We start from the raw sequence: 16,490 nt of genomic DNA on the forward strand, positions 1-16,490 counted from the left end.
AAAGAATCAATGTAATTTGGCATCTGGAAATAGGAAATATTTTAGGATATTATTTAAGGGAGAGATTTTTGTTGATAAACTGACTACAATTTGATGTACTTTTCAGGCTATTAATGCCATGCAATTGTTGACAATCATACTCTGAAGCTAGAAGAAGCTAGAAGATTAGAATTTGAGTCCTAGTTTTACAATTTTTTAAATTTGTGAATAAGAAGATATAACCACTTTGGCCTTTGATTCTTCATGTGTTAGCATTCTATCTTACTTCCCAATTGCCTCATTCTCAGCTTTAAAGTTTTCGGTGTGTGTGTTTTTTTTTTTTAATATTTTATTTATTTATTTTTGTATAGAAGAACTGGGGTGTGGGGGGTGAGAGGATTCACCAGAGACAGAGTGGAGAGCAGAGAAGGCAGATTTACTGAACTACATTGCTAAGGGAAGCAGTGGATGAGACAGGGGAGGTCTGCTGTGCCGTGTGTGGGGTTAGGATTCAGGCCTTCCGGTAATAGCACTAAACTTAACCCCTAAGCCACCATGGAGGCCCAAATTTTCAATGGTTTAATCTCCACCTGAAATCCTGTATGTTTTAACTATATTTATATAATCTAATAATGACTAGAAATTCTATTTTATTTTATATTATCTATTGCATCTATTTTACATTATCTATTGTATAAACTAGGATATAAATAGTGTATACACACACACACTGTGACTTGTTCACTGCTGGAATGGCAATAACAGAACAGTATCTCACACACTGTAGAAATTTAATATTACTTTGAGGAAAAGCTAAATGGACAAATGAACACTGCAACTCCAGAAACAGAGTTTGAAAACCTCTGTTCTATTTTCTCTAAGCTTTTTCCTAACATTGTTGGATCGCTGGAGAGCAATACACCCTTTTATCTCAATTCCCTGAAGAAATGACTTTACTGAAATATGATTAAATGTTATGCCCTCAGCTTTTAGAGAATTGTCTATTTGAACAGCGATTTTGTCTTTTGTTATTTCATGACCTCAATTTCAGAAACTACAATAAATATGTCCTTGAATTCAGTGCTAAAAAGTTTGTCTCTTCCATCTAAATTATTCTCTTCTGGTTGAACAATGAGAACTTAACACATTAAGCCACCTATCTAAGCTTTTGCTTCCTTGGCATTCAGTTCAGCTCAGCATTTTGTAGTAGTAATTACATGGGCTCAGGCATACTGTTATGTACATTCTTCTACTGCTCGTCACAGATTCTATCATTGAATTCTACCATATCCTACTGCAATTAATTTTATAAAATTCTCAAAACCACTTTGGAAACAGGCAAGCTATAAATGTCAGATTAATAAAATAAACTAGCTACTAGTATGTCTGTGTGTGTATCATGCCATTAGAGAGTGATCACTTTATTTTCATTTAAAATATGACAAGGGTGATTTTAAACTACATTTTTTAAGAAAATTTCATTATTATGACTATAACTTTAAAGACAATGTGCACACAATTCCTTGTGTCAAGTAGATGTGTTTAAAATATTCAGTCATCATTCATAGACATTATAAATGAACAAGCTTGCCTATTATTCCATCTTCTATGAGAAAATGTACTCACAAACATATAAAAAAGTACAAGGAAATATGAGATGGGAAAATAAATTAATTTTGGCATCTTAACAATAGATTCTTAAACACTAACAATGATTTCCTGCAATATACCTGGAATGAGGGCAGTGAAGAACTTGGTTTATTTTACAACTTGTTTATGAACTTGTTTATGAAAAAAGGAAAAAAAATGAAAGGTAATATTTGTTAATTATCTGCAGCATGTGACATCATTATAGTATCTCACTTACTCCTCATAGTTATTCTGCTAGGTAATTATAAACCGTATTTCTAAAGCGAAAATTTGAGGTTCAGAAAAGGAAGTTTCCACAGCTCTCAAGAGACATTACCAGATTTATACTCCAGCCTCATGAGCTTGAGTGTATCTCCTTTCCCACTGGGCTGCCCTAAAATGCCTTATAATCCCACCTGCTGAGTTCTCAGATTACATAGTGGAGAGGTAAGGTGATCACCCTGAAAAGATTAAGATAAAATTTATGTACTCAAAAAAACATTTGTTTTCTTCTCTTCCAGAACAGGTTTTTTTTTTTTTTTCATTTTTATTTTTTAAAGCTTTATTTATTTATTTATTTATTTATTTATTTATTTATTTATGCAAGCACTTGGTACAGCCAGAAGTGCGGGAGGGTTAGAGAATTCACCAGAGCCAGAGCGGGTAACGAACAGGCAGACTGACGAAATACACTGCTGAGGGGAGCAGCGGGCGGCAGGAGAGGTCTGTGCACCATGTGGGACCTCGCCCGGCAGCCAGGGATCAAACCAGCGCTGCAGAGGCTGTGGGCAGCCCAGCGCTCAACTGCTGCACCACCAGGGGAGGCCCCCAGAACAGGTTTTAAAGGGATGGATAGTGCTACCTTTTTTTTTTTTCCATGGGCTAGAGAAATCTATGAAATAGGAGAATGGAAGATAAGGGGAAATAGACTATAGTTCGCTAATCATACCAGGAAATCATAGTTAAATTTGATTTTCCCTTTTTTTCTCCCTTGATTTAATTGAGCTTTTCACATTTTTTTAACTTAAAAAATGTAAAATGACAACATCGTTAATATTTGCTAGTTCTTTAAAACTAATGACATAGGTCACAGGACTAAACATCACAATTGAAACCTTTTCTATGAAAAGATATAGGAACGAATTCTGAAAATACCCACAACTTTTTAGACTATGGACTTTTTTAGACTAATTGTTGTTGAGAATTAGATGAACACTCAGGACTTCTGTTCATAGTATGCACATACTCAGTTTTTACAAATATTTCTGTACAATTTTGCATACTTCCTCTGTCTCTTACACCCATACAAAGACTTTTATTAGAGTCACCAAGCCAGTAACAGGGAGCTACGCTACTGGTCCTCATAGGAAAAGTGTCCTGATCCTTTCAAGGCACCAAGGACCTTTTTGATACACTTGCCCTTCAAAGTCCTTACAACATAAATTGCTTTATTTAAAAGACCTAATTCCAGCTGTCAAGTAATCCTTGTTATGTAAAAAGTCTGGACAATTGTCCCTTGCCCCATAGATGCTGTAACTGAAAGCCCCTTGCTTTACAGAGTCTTATCACCTACTTCAGGCCTTGGGTAGCTCAGTCTACAGTCATGGCAAATAGCTGGGATTAGACCAGGCATTTGTGAAAATTCTTGTGTCAGTGTAATTCTTGTCAACTGCATAACAAATATTCCAACTCTTCTCCTGTAAAATTGCATCCCTTAACATTTGGTTTTCTTTTAATACTTCAGATGGAAGTAAAAGAATAGACTGTCTTATAAGAACTTTGTGTATTTTCAATCTAGATTAATCTGAGTCAGGTCTTTATATTAAAATCTGAAAAGGTATTATCTTGTCATTGTTCCAATTTAATATAGAATGGATGCACTGTGGCAGTATTTTTAAAGAAGTTACATCTCAGGTATTATTTAAACATCCTATGCAACTTGCTATCTTATTTCAAGCCCAGGTGTAATTTGTGAACATACCTTTTGTTCCGCTGTCATGGTTAGACTTTGCAGTCGGCCAGTCATATTCCCTAAACTCTTTTCGAAAGCTGCTACGAGATGAGCCTGTGGACAAAATGGAAGGAAAATATTTGAAATGTCTGAACCTTATATGGAAGAACAAAAACCCTTCATTGTACAAAATACATCGTTTCTAGTATCCTAACTCTTTAAATACTGGAACCATCATGGTTAGTTCTCAGTGGTGACTCCCCATTAACACAAATATTCATTTATCATTTATAAACTTCAGCCTAAAACCAGTGTTTCAATCTCCTGACATTTAATGTGAGTTCAACTTCTGAAAGGGGATGGTATTTTTCAAATCATAGCATCTCCTAACTTGCACATCATGGAGAGATTTGACACACAAAATACTGAATCAAGTTCTTAGTTGCCAAGTTTTTAAACTTGAAGCCCAAGAGGAGGTCACCGCAATAGTCAATGGACAAATGTTCCTCATTTTTAAACCTGCACAATGACCTTTGAAGATATTGTTAGCGCCTCTATTATAATGATGCTCTCCCTTAAGTGTCAGACATCTGCTGACAGCTATAACATTATCTTTCCTCTTTCTACTTAAGAGAGAATTGAATCAAAAAGAGTTGTCTTCACTTTCTAAACTCTTCAATAAAAGGTATTTTATATCCACCTTATTGCCTTTAGCTAAGGAAAATTAGGTAGGCCAGCTAGAAATAATATTCAGCTATATTTTATTTAACATTAAGTTTTTGTGGCTTTAGGTTTTATTTTAAATCTCAGAGAATTATACATGATTCATCACTTCACCATAATTTTTCAATTAAGAAGTATTTGACACTCCCTTCCCTTCTGCATTACTGACCCCTTCCCCTTTCTCTTCTATGACTGTGACTTCTTTAGTAATTATTTTCTTTCTTCCCTTACTAGTTTTAACTAACCTAGCATTCCTAAATACTAACATAAGTCAGTTCCTATTGACATGCCATGCCACAGCTTTACCACAGAATATCAGGGATGAAGAAGTTTCAATCAGCACTGTAATTTGATACAGAACTACAGGAACATTACCTCAAACTGATGTATTTTTGTTGTGCTCTTAGAAAGACACATGGATAGAATTCTTTACAATTCATCATAAGCTTTGTATGGAAAAAAATTTGACATTCCTCGGTGAACATTCAATTTTGGGGGGAAGGAAGTAAGAAGATTAAGTTCAAATTTGTCTCCTTATAACACCAGCAGAAATGAAAGGCTAAGGTAACTGTTATCAAAAGGATAAAATGAGTCCTAAGTATCAGGGCACTAGAAGTTTATTCCATTATTGGTAAAAGCTGGAATGTACAAGTTCCTCCCACTAGCATAGAAAGACAATGGTGTCTTTGTTCCTACCTCTGAATTTATCCTGGACTACCTACACTATTTTTTTTTCTAACATTGCAACATGTGAAAGATAATTGCTAAGAATACTTCTACTAATCTTCAGACCATCACTAAGTTCTTTATTCTTTTTCCAGATCCTCAACCATCCCTCTTCCCACTCATACACATGCGCTTTCACACACATACACACACTCTCGGGAGCTACTCTATTTCAAGATTTGTTAACAGATTTAATTGGATAATTAATACTCTAAAAACAAAGGGGAATAGTATCTTATAGTTCAAAAGGTTTTCAATGACAAGGACTATCATTATATATTTAGTTTTTATCATATTTAGCACTCTCAGAATTAGTGTAAGAGTATCTTCTTTGATCATAAACTTTTTAATTATTAATTATTAAATTACCTACACACATGAAAATGAACAAAATGAGAATGTATGGTCTATCCCATAGATCATGTAGTAAACATTTATCACTCACCGGCTAAGTAAGGAAAATAGGATATTTGAAGACCCCAGAAGTCTTCCCTGTCCCTTTCTCAAAGACAACTACTATTGTGATATTTGTGATAATTATTTCACACTTCATTCCATAGTTTTACCACTTAAGCTTACATCCCTGAAACTATGTTTCAGCTTTGCTTGTTTTTAAAGCTATCCAAGTAAAATCATATGACACGATTTTCTGTGACTATTTTCTTTTCTTAACATTGTGTTTTGAGATTTTCCCATATGGTGGATAGTAGCAGGGAAACTTTGCTCATAGCATTAGCCTATGTGTTTACAATATGTTTGTCCATGATGACTATTTGTGTTGACTCCAGTCTAGGCTATCAGAAATAATGCCACTATGACCACACAATGGGTTACCAAGTCTTAAAATTGAATTGTTCATTTTCTTTAAAATAGCAGAAAATCACAAGAACAACTGTAACATTTAGTAAAAGAAAAATGCAAGATTCTACTCAATATTGCAAAGTTTTAATTATCCCAATAACTTAAAAGATTGAATTGTTTAAGTCTGAAAAATACCTGACCTTTTGTGTATATTTTAAAATGCACAAAATTGTCTTTGAAATTTGGAAATTGTTTTTCATTAATTATTTACAAGAAAACTGATAACTGACAATAAAATCAACAAAAAACATTTTTAGTTGCATTGTTCGCAATGAAAAATGTGAAAAATTGTTTTTAAGTTTGTTATCTCAGTTTAGTTGATCAGATTAACTGTAATATTTTGACAGTAATCAAAGTTTATAGTTTCACCTACAAACTGAAAAAAGCCAGTGCAAAAAGCACATAAGGGAAAACATTTTTACCAGTGATGATCTTTGTCATCTCCCTGGAGAAAACTTGGAAAGTAAAACTCATTACACTATAGGAAAATATATCCTGTATGAAAAACTTTATAACATGTTGGCTTTTAGGAAACATTGGACTTTTACAGGGTCTGTTAATCCTAATTTACTTATTTCTGACTTTTGTAGCTGCACTATTTTAAATTCAGAATAAAATTATATCAATACGATGATAAAAATCCCCTAACTGTGTTAGGTGAAGTCTGTAAAGATAATAAAATATACAAGACTAAATATTAGCTAAAAGAAGGTATTTTAAATACATACTGTTTTTATTTTTGGAATCATAAAACATAATTGGAATAAACATGCAAAGAGAATTATTTGTTACTAAAAAATAAGAAACATCATCATGAACAATGCCCACATTACATCTAGTCACAAAGATTTCAATAACAATCCATCAGCCAAATTAAAAAAAAAATAACTCAATAACAGATTTGTATAGGGATCTATGTAGACCTCCTTATACATAGATTTATATGGGCATTTATATAACTTTATATTTGAAAATCAATAGCAAGATTAATTGAAAATGATTCAGAAACTAACATAAAGATTCACATTTCTCTTACACTGCTTGTCATTGTTATTATGTAAAAGTAGTTTTCTTTTAAAGGACATGCACAAAAGCAAGAGTAACTGCCAGATTATATAAAAATATTAGAGAAAATAAATAGAAACACAATCCTAAACTAAGTAATACCCAATAGATTTTTGGTAAAAACAAACAAACAAAAATTACCTTTTGTTTTATTACATATTCATTTAGTAATAATATCTAGTCTTAGCACCCATTTGCAAATTATCTAAAAGCTGAGATTTTCAAAGAAAATATTGCAAAAGCCAAATAAATGCCCCCCACCTGAGCTGGTTGCATAAAGTTATGGGCAAGAGGCTGGACCCCAGGCTGACTATGTGATGTTACCACACAGTTGCAGTTGCCTTGGCTTGTGGGGCTCCTGTTCTCTTCATATTCCTTGGTGGGGTACTGATTCAGAGAGCGCCAGGCAATTGTGCTTGCCAACATGCCTTCTCTCCTTCCTAGAGACATCCTAGCAGAATAGCTTTACAGAGTCTTCCCAGGAGTTTCTGCAGCTCTGATCAGAGCACCTTCACAAGTGGGTGGGAGAGTTTAGTGCCCCTTCTATTGAATGGGGCTATGCTCTGCCAGTCAAAGGAGAGGTGAGCTGACTGGATACCTTTCAACTTACCACTGTCTCTTTCAACAAAGGGGTAAAAGACTTATAATAAAGATGCAGGGAAGTCTCAAATTTTAAAATTGAAAATACATTATTGTACAGACTCTGTAAATATAACCATGCCAGGACTAAGCATGTCCTACATCAATTACCAAAAATATCCAAATTAAAAAAATATTTGTATATTGAGCAAAAAGGAATGACTATATATTTAAAGTGATCACTAAATAAAAACAATAGTTAATGATATTTTCTACAGAACCTAACCCTTGTAATTAATCCTTATAAATCATCACAGGGCCTCCGTGGTGGCCTAGGGGTTAAGTTTCAGCATTATCACCACTACTGCCTGAGTTCGATCCCTGGCCAGGCAGCCAACTCACAAGTAGAGGTGAACCTCTCCTGTCTGACCTGCTGCTCCCCTTAGCGGTGTATCTCAGTAAATCTGCCTGTTCTGCTCCCCACTCTGTCTCTGGTGAATCCTCTTGCCACCCACACATCTGGCCTGTACCCCAGTTCCTGTATGCATAGATAAATAGATCTTAAAAAATTATACAGAAAATGTATTGTTTTGTGTTGAATTTTGTTTCTGTACCTTGTATGTTAAGATATATGTTCTCTCGGGCCTCCCAGGTGGCGCAGTGGGTTGAGCGCAGTGCTGTGGAGCTGTCTACAGCCTCTGCAGCATGGGTTAGATTCCCGGCCAGCCAGGGAGATACTCACATGGCACGGCAGACCTCTCCTGTCTCTCCTGCTGCTTCTGTGCTTTCGGTCATCTGCCTGTTCTGATTCCCGCTCTGTCTCTGGTGAATCCTCTCACCCTCCCACACCTCCCACACCTCAGCTCTTGTATAAATAAATAAAAAATCTTTTAAAAAAAAGATGTATGCTCTTTCTGTGTTAATATCTGTTGATGCATTATGTATGTGCTACTTTAAAAACAGAAATAGTTTAAAATTTACCGTGTAAAAGCTCAAATTCCATTATGCATAGCAGCATTTATTATTCCAGTATTGGAATATAGAAGCCCACACAAGAGACATTTACAACAAAATAAAATCCTGAGAAATATTTCAAGACATCTGTAATTACCTTGACGGTCCAACTTATATAGTCTATTAAAAAAAAGACCCCATTGCAGATAAACACAATCCATTGAGTTTTGGCATTTATATTGTAATATGGCCTCTAAGTACAAATTCAGAAATGGAGTGTTTATACTACTATACATACAGCTTAACATATACAATTTACAGTGCCACTGAAATATTTCTTTAAGTGCCATTATTAAACACAAAATGTAAGTTAATAATTTTCTTTCATTATTGTCTAAGCAATTGTCTAAAACCTGCTATTATTTTTAAGAATCCCCTAAAAGTATTCTTTAAAAATACAGTTAATCTAAAATTAATTTGATTCTTTCATAATTGAAAAGATAAAATCTCTCCAAATACAGTGCTAAAACGAATACTTTGTGAATAAAATGACTCACTTATGTACTGTGGAAATTATATTCCACAATGATTTTATTCTTCAACTCTCTGGGGCCTACACCTGTTCACTCTTGTAATGGAATGTTTGGTCTAGGAGATAGAAAATCTCAATGGAGAGCAGAGAGGAGGCGCCAGGGAACAGGCAACAGCTACACAGTGCAAATGAGCAGATTAATGTTGAGTGAAGGTAGCAGTACATATGGCAAAACAGTAGGAGTTTCCTTACCCCTCACAGTTGCTTTGAACACTACTGTTCCTTAGGACTAGGCTCAATGCCCCAAGTCTCTTTATTATTTTGCATTTCCTCTGAGTACTCCCTGACACAATGAAGGTATTCAATAAATGTTAATTTAATTGATGATGATCATCATCATCATTTGACCATTCTGGGCTGCTAAAACTTCTATGAGAAACCTACCAAGGTTCTTGAAAGAACTTATCTCATTTATAATCTAGCTAGGCTACCCAAATTTAGATACAAGTTCATTTTTTAAGAATGAACTAATTGGCCAAGAATTGTGCTGAGGAATAGGGCACATGAATTTTTTATTTTCCAAAATTAATCATATCATGATTTGAGAAAGACTTACATATGGGGACTGATAAAAATGGAAATATGAAAATAAATAACCCTTGAGCTGTTACTATTGTTTCCAACCTTATAAGAAACAAACAAAAACCCATTTTAACCATATCATGATTGAATGACAGGCCTCCCCAAAATATCCAGAACAGGCCTCTGCAAGACGTGTCATTATTGCATGTGTATTATTTTGGGCTGAAGACAAACAGGGTTCTGCAGACTTACTTACAACTTCGTACCACCCCTATAACTAGAAAAGTGAAAACTGGGGGTATTACACATAATTAGGGTTTTTACTAGAAGTACTCTTACTATTGGTGAACTTATCCATATAGCAGGGCAAATACCTAATTACAGAGCATCTGGTCTTCATGATGAGCCCCTTTTCTTTATTACATGAATACCCCTCCTCTGTTCTTGAAGTCTCAGACCTCTATCCTATTCCTTCCTCAGCATACATACTCCCATTAGCCCCACTGGCTTTGGAATCAATGTTTGAGTAGATTCCCTCTATCTACATAATTAGGTTATTACTCAACCAACCTGTTTCTACTCTTCCCTGACATGATTCCTCCAAAATTTCTGTTTACAAGAATTTTTGTGCAGGAAAGTTTATAGGAGTCCCACTATTTAGCGATGTAAATACATACATTTTTTGAAATTTAAATTTATCAGTCTGTTACTACAATGACCCCACTTGTAAACAACAAATAATAAGAGGATTAAAAATTAAAGTGCTTTCTAGTAACAGATAAATAAATAAAAGTATAAATTTGCATATCAAATATGTTTCAACATGTTAAAAAAATCAAAAGTGACTTACATTTGCTGACAGCTGAGAAGTAAGGGTGGCCACTTTTTCCTGTGATGCAACCAGTTCTCTCCGCAATTTATGGATTTGCTGAATGCAATTTAAAGAAAGAAATTCAACATGCTAGTAGATTTTTATTTAAAACAAAGAACTCAATCAAAGAAAGCAAATACTCTAGTTTTATGTCATTCTACTCCTACTCTATCAGCATCCTGATAGTAAAAGAAATGTTAACACTAGCTACCAGGTAACAATTAAATGCTATTTACAAGAAGGGAAAGTAGTTACCCTTAAAGTGGGGGCTCACTCTTCAAGTTAAAGAGTGATTACCTTTTACATGCACCATTCCTTTCTGCCTCAGATATCAGTTAACTTTTTTCTATTGATTCTTTCATTTCCAAATACATGTGGTGAAAAAAATCAAGTAGTAAAACTTTCTAAAAATTAAATATACATATTTTTCTGGGTCTTTTTATAGAAAAAGATACCCCATGTTAATTTTGTTCAGGTTTTGTTTTTGTGTGTGTGTGTTTAATTTTCTATAGTTTGGAAATTTCTCAGAAGCTATCTATCTTGCAGCCTATCTTGAAGTCACTGAAAGTTGGCTCTAATTCAGTATATTATTGTTACATATATGATAATAATTGTATTGGTTTGCGTCTCAATGACTAACATGCAGCTAAGGACTTCCCGAATATTTATTATAATGTCTTTTTTATATGTTACTATTTGTTCAGAAGAGAAGTGCTTTATAGGCTATCCATATTTTAAAATAAATGGAAGTAATACTGTAAAAATAACTAGTTAAATCAATAAAATAAATACACTAGAAGTTTTCCTTTTTAATAAAGCTTCCTAATTTCCTTTCTAATAAAACTGAAGAACAGGGTATATCATATATTTAAAATTTTAATTAAAGCATTTTCTGAAGTTTAATTTGCAAGTTTCATATTACCATGAAATGTAACACATGATTAGTAAGGGTAAAACATTTACAACCATCTAAGACTAAGTTCTGCTAATATTCTCTGCTCTCAAGAGCATTTCAGTTACTTAGAGGCCAAATATTCTACTCTGAGGAGTCTCATTTCTTCAACAAGAAGTCTTCTATTATGGTGTTGTATTTCCTTTACTGTCTTAGTTTGAAAACATTCTTGACACGGTTCTTTAACCATCTTTCCCCCTCATGCCATGCATTAGATTTTTGTGGAGAATAAATAGTGGTCAACATTGAGGGACTAGACCTTAGATTGACATACTCAGGAGGTGGAGAGGAAAAAGAGGGGAGAGAAGAGAACGGGGGTGGTGGGGGGGTGGAGGGGAGCATATGGAGGCTGGTGGAGGACTGTAGGCATTTTGGTGGTGGGAAAATTGTGGTGACTGCCTCTGAGGGGAGAATTCCTACATTGTCTAAAGAAAAAAAACAACAACAAAACAATCTTTAAAAAAATTTTAAAAATATTGACTCTTAAAGAACGTGAATTTTAAGCTGGAAGCAGAGGTGGTGGACATTTAAATTTTCCAAGTGTGATTTTAGCCCTGTAAAAAAGATATTAACTCCAGCCCCAACTAGATTCTGACTTACATTCATAGGATGATGAACACAAATAGTCCCAGAAAGCAGAGAAGCCATTTTATTCTTAAACTAATACAAATTCAAAGAGCCTTTCTTAAATTAATAGTCTATTATATAATACTAGCTCCATTAAAACACAACCCAGGAAAGCTTAAAGTAATATAAGTTATTATTACAAAACCATGACTCATTACGGTGCATTGATGATAAAAGGGGCATTGGACAACTACTAATACGGTAAACAGAAGTGGAATTTCTATGTCTTAGCAGCTACGTTATGATAGTGTCAGAAGCTTTGCCATGCCCATAAATAAATAGTACTACTATTTAAAAACCATACGCATTCTTTGTCCCAGCAACCCTAAAGATCGAATGGGTATAATCAATACTTTTTATTCACATATTTTTTCATTTAGTTATTTTTTTATTAATCAATACTTTTTAAATATTTTAAACGCAGCATAGATTTTACTTTAAAGGCTAATAAAATATCACTTTAACAGAAAGAGTTTCTTTGCAAAGGCTGTTTTATTTGCAAAGACATTTATTTTCTCTGTGATCCAAGTGTCTTAGTATAAACCAACAAAATTGTCATTACTGCACCTTAAATAAAAGCCAAATTAAAGTCCTCCAGTTATTCTTGGCTAGCAGAACTCTCACACAAAGGGAAAGAAAAAAAATAATATTCACTCCAGGTAGTACCTGATCTGTACATGATTGCAACAAAATGCCTGCTTGTGAAATGCCTTTGATTAGATCAATACACTATACTAGACAGAAAGCAGTGATTAGAAGTAACAAAGAGCAGGCACAAAGTAAGCTGCCACTGTGCTCTGGAGGTCTGGTACCTAAGAATAAAGTATCCTTAATCCTTCCTCAGTTAGCCTCACAAGCAGTAGGCAAAAAACTACCATAAAATAGAAAAAGCATATAATATTCATTCATCAAAGTTTTACTGTGTTGGGGATGAGTCTTGAAAGATGTTACTGAGATGTATGTCATGTAGTGTTATGTCTATATTTTCTTCTCTATATTTTTGATGACTGGCACAAGAAGATGTGGTGTCTGTATACATAATGGAATACCATTCAGCAATCAAAAAAGATAAGCTCATGCCATTCACAGCAACATGGATGGAGCTGGAAGGGATTGTTCTCAGTCAAATAAGTCAAAAGTTAAAAGAAAAATACCGGATGGTTTCACTTACAGGAGGAATATAGGGGAACCTAATAAGGGATCAGTAAAAAAATAATAACAATAATAAAAAAAAAACAACAAACAGGCAACTATAAATCAGAGACATTCCACAGAAGAGGGAGAGGGAGCAAACCAGGGAAGGTGATGGTGATAGTGCACAGGTGAATTGATGGTGGGAATTTTACAGGGATTACACCTGAGAGAAGAAAGCAAACAGCAAACATTGTACAAAAATGAACAATGATGCAATATATGTAAATTAATTAATAAAAAAAAATTCATATGTCCTAACTTCTGGAGACAATTTACTAATTGTTGAGCTGAGAATTCTATGTAGAATAGGTGAGTAAAGTTTGCTTCTAAAAACTTCATTTTATTTTAAGAGGAACTATCAAGACCATTTTCAATTAGCTGTTGCAGTACCATCTGCAGTGCTGAAGTCATGCTATTGTATGTATCACAGAGCCCTCTAGCGGTAGGAATACTTATTTCATGTCATTATAAATGCAAACTACGTAAGTCAAACAAAAAATGTTATAAGGATTTTACCTCTGAATGAGCCTTTTCCTCCGCCTGTAAAAGAGAAAGTAAAAATAATTTAACTGTAATTAATCAGTGGCAATTAATTTCACAAGTATAAACGTGCTAAATAATTTTATTGTGTAATTTAAATGTTACTGATGTTTAAGAGAAGAATATAGTAAAATACATAATGTTAAAATAAAATCTGAAGAACAGCAACTTTTAGGAACTGAAAATGAATAGCTTACATATAAACCATATGGTATCTTAAAAATTTAGGGTGTTTGATTCATGGATACATAATATGCCTTAAAAGCAAAGGATAATAAACAGACTATGAACAAGGGTTATAAAACTATACTCTGTAAAAGGTGAGTAAAGGAAGAAAAGAAATACTGTTTTTTTGTTTGTTTGTTTTCATACTGACTGTGGGAAATGAACGCCATGAAATTATAGAGATCTTAGTTAAGACAGGAGCTGGAATTTTATTAAAAATTCTAAGTAAGCTGGAAGAAAAACATTGACCTCTAATGATAATCATAGAAAATTGGCTTATTAGTTTCTTCTTTCTCTTCCTTTCCCTAATGATTATCAATTAGCTTTACTGGGTTGCTAGTCAGCCAAATGCCCAGCGTGAAGGCAATGGTAAGTGTGGTTGATAAATATCTTTGGTTATTCAGTTTACAGAAATGAGAGCTGCTGTGAGGTGTTTTTGACCTCAGTTGAGGATAAGTCCTAGCACTGTTTTTTTTTTTTCTTTAAAAGATTTATTTATTTTATTTATTTATACAAGCACTGGGCACAGTCAGAAGCGCGAGAGGGTGAGAGAATTCACCAGAGCCAGAGCTGGGAGCAGAGCAGGCAGAAGGACCGAAGTACACTGCTGAGGGGAGCAGCGGGCGGCAGGAGAGGTCTGCGGCCATGTGGGACCCTCCTCTGGTGGCCGGGGAGCATCAGGGGATCTCTGCGGCCATGTGGGACCCTCCTCTGGTGGCCGGGGAGCATCAGGGGATCGAACCGGCGGTGCAGAGGCTGCGGGCAGCTTCGCAACCCAGCGCTCAGCTACTGCGCCACCGGGGAGGCCCAGTCCTAGCACTGCTTTTACTTACTTGTGCTGGAGTACAAAATGCCAGAAAATGAGTTCTGTGCACCATTATATTTGGGAAGCTCCCTCTTTCTGGAAAAACCTGGAGAATGCATACTACTGCTCAGCAGTGTACAAGTCAGCTCACTGCCTTGAGCAAATACATAGCTGAAGACAGTCATCTCTTATCTCTTATCTCCACTTTTCGGACATTTCCAGATTAATTGCAAAAATAACTGAACTGATGTTTATATCTCCTTTTCCTCCAGAAATCATAAAATAAAGTTAAATATATATCAAAATAATTTAATGCATAAACATTAATCTTTTCTATATTTTCTCTACTCTTAAAAAATGTATGATATCATACTACAGTGATTAAATGAAGAGATATTAACTAGTAGAAATCTAACAGCCTTTATAAGAAATCTGTGTTGTATAAATAAAAGCTATTACAAAGCTTAAGTACTTTGTATCTCAATTTTAGGTTTACAAGATTTTATTTTTAATTTTGATCATTTCAAAGGTTCATACAAAGTTTGTTTTTTGGATTTGTTTAGAAGAAGGCTTCTGAATTGGTTTAGAAATAGGGAGGGAATTATAAGATAAAAATGTCATAAACTTAAAAGTTGAAAGTTGTTTGCCTTATGACATATGACACAAATAACTATGACTATTCAGCTTCCTTAGTACTTTGCATATTTACTGCCATTTTATTCTTCCAAAATCTTGCTTCCAGGCTTGCTAAGATTATATAAAAGTGATGCTCATTAAAAAAAAAAAAACAACTTACATATTTAAAAAATAATTAAGCATTCTATTTCTTATATCCATCACACTTTTTTATTTATAAAGCCCGAATAAGGTCTATGTACCAGTCCTAAGCATAACCATTACATATTAATACTATGTATACTCTATCTAATGACTTTTCTCATTACTGACTTTTCAGAACTATCCTTTTCTTTAATTTTGCCTCATTTTTATACTCTGTGGTTCTTAATACTGGATAGATGTTACCATAAAGCTGAAGCAGTGAATCAGAATATTGATTTTTTTCCCCAGTGGGTTAAACATAGGATAATGATATTATGATGGAATGCGATTGCTTGCCATTTTTAAATAATGGTTCTGAAGCAAGCCCAATATACTGAAGATGGTAAACTATGTAAAACACCTTTCCAAACAAAGACTTATCAGATTATACTTTATTCTGTAAGCCATGAACTGGTTATTCACTCATCCATTCAAACTTATTAAAAAATATTTAATAATAGCTATGTGTTAGGAAATTCTAAAATGGTATCCACAAGGAACCAAACCTTCCGCTTCCTCTTATTAAAGCAATACAATTTTGATTCTCAGTAAAAATTAGAATTTTTAAATATACAGCTAATTAGAAAACATCTATAGTAAGCATAAAAACTCAAATGCTTAACAGGACCAGACATAAAGAATAAAATGTGTCCTGGGTAATTAAAAAAAAATGGCCTTCGTAGACCCTTTTATTTTCCACTTTTCATAAAGATAAAGATGAGGGGTATTTCTTTCTGATGATATATGCAACAGTGCAATAACTAACAATGCAAACTCAGCTCACTGTCAGAAAGGAGAGGGGGCAGAGATGGCAATGGACCTGAGAACATACACCGACAACATCTAAAGGGCGTAATGCCCAATCACTGCAAAATT

The 16,490-nt window shown here is 34.3% G+C and overlaps 1 protein-coding gene across 6 annotated transcripts in view; it reads right to left on the reverse strand.

Annotated features, from left to right (window-relative positions):
• NAV3 (neuron navigator 3) overlaps positions 1-16,490 on the reverse strand; it is a 295,341-nt gene that overhangs the window by 46,789 nt on the left and 232,062 nt on the right. For all 6 annotated transcript variants that reach the window (XM_054696195.1, XM_054696193.1, XM_054696194.1 and 3 more), the window contains 3 exons: positions 13,742-13,765; positions 10,432-10,509; positions 3,590-3,673 (listed from right to left, as the gene is read on the reverse strand). In XM_054696195.1, coding sequence (XP_054552170.1) covers positions 3,590-3,673; positions 10,432-10,509; positions 13,742-13,765 — 186 coding nt within the window. The remainder of the gene's footprint in view (positions 1-3,589; positions 3,674-10,431; positions 10,510-13,741; positions 13,766-16,490) is intronic.

Source organism: Talpa occidentalis, unplaced genomic scaffold, assembly GCF_014898055.3.
Source record: "Talpa occidentalis isolate TD23 unplaced genomic scaffold, MPIMG_talOcc4v2.1 talOcc4.16, whole genome shotgun sequence".
NCBI classification, from domain to species: domain Eukaryota; kingdom Metazoa; phylum Chordata; class Mammalia; order Eulipotyphla; family Talpidae; genus Talpa; species Talpa occidentalis.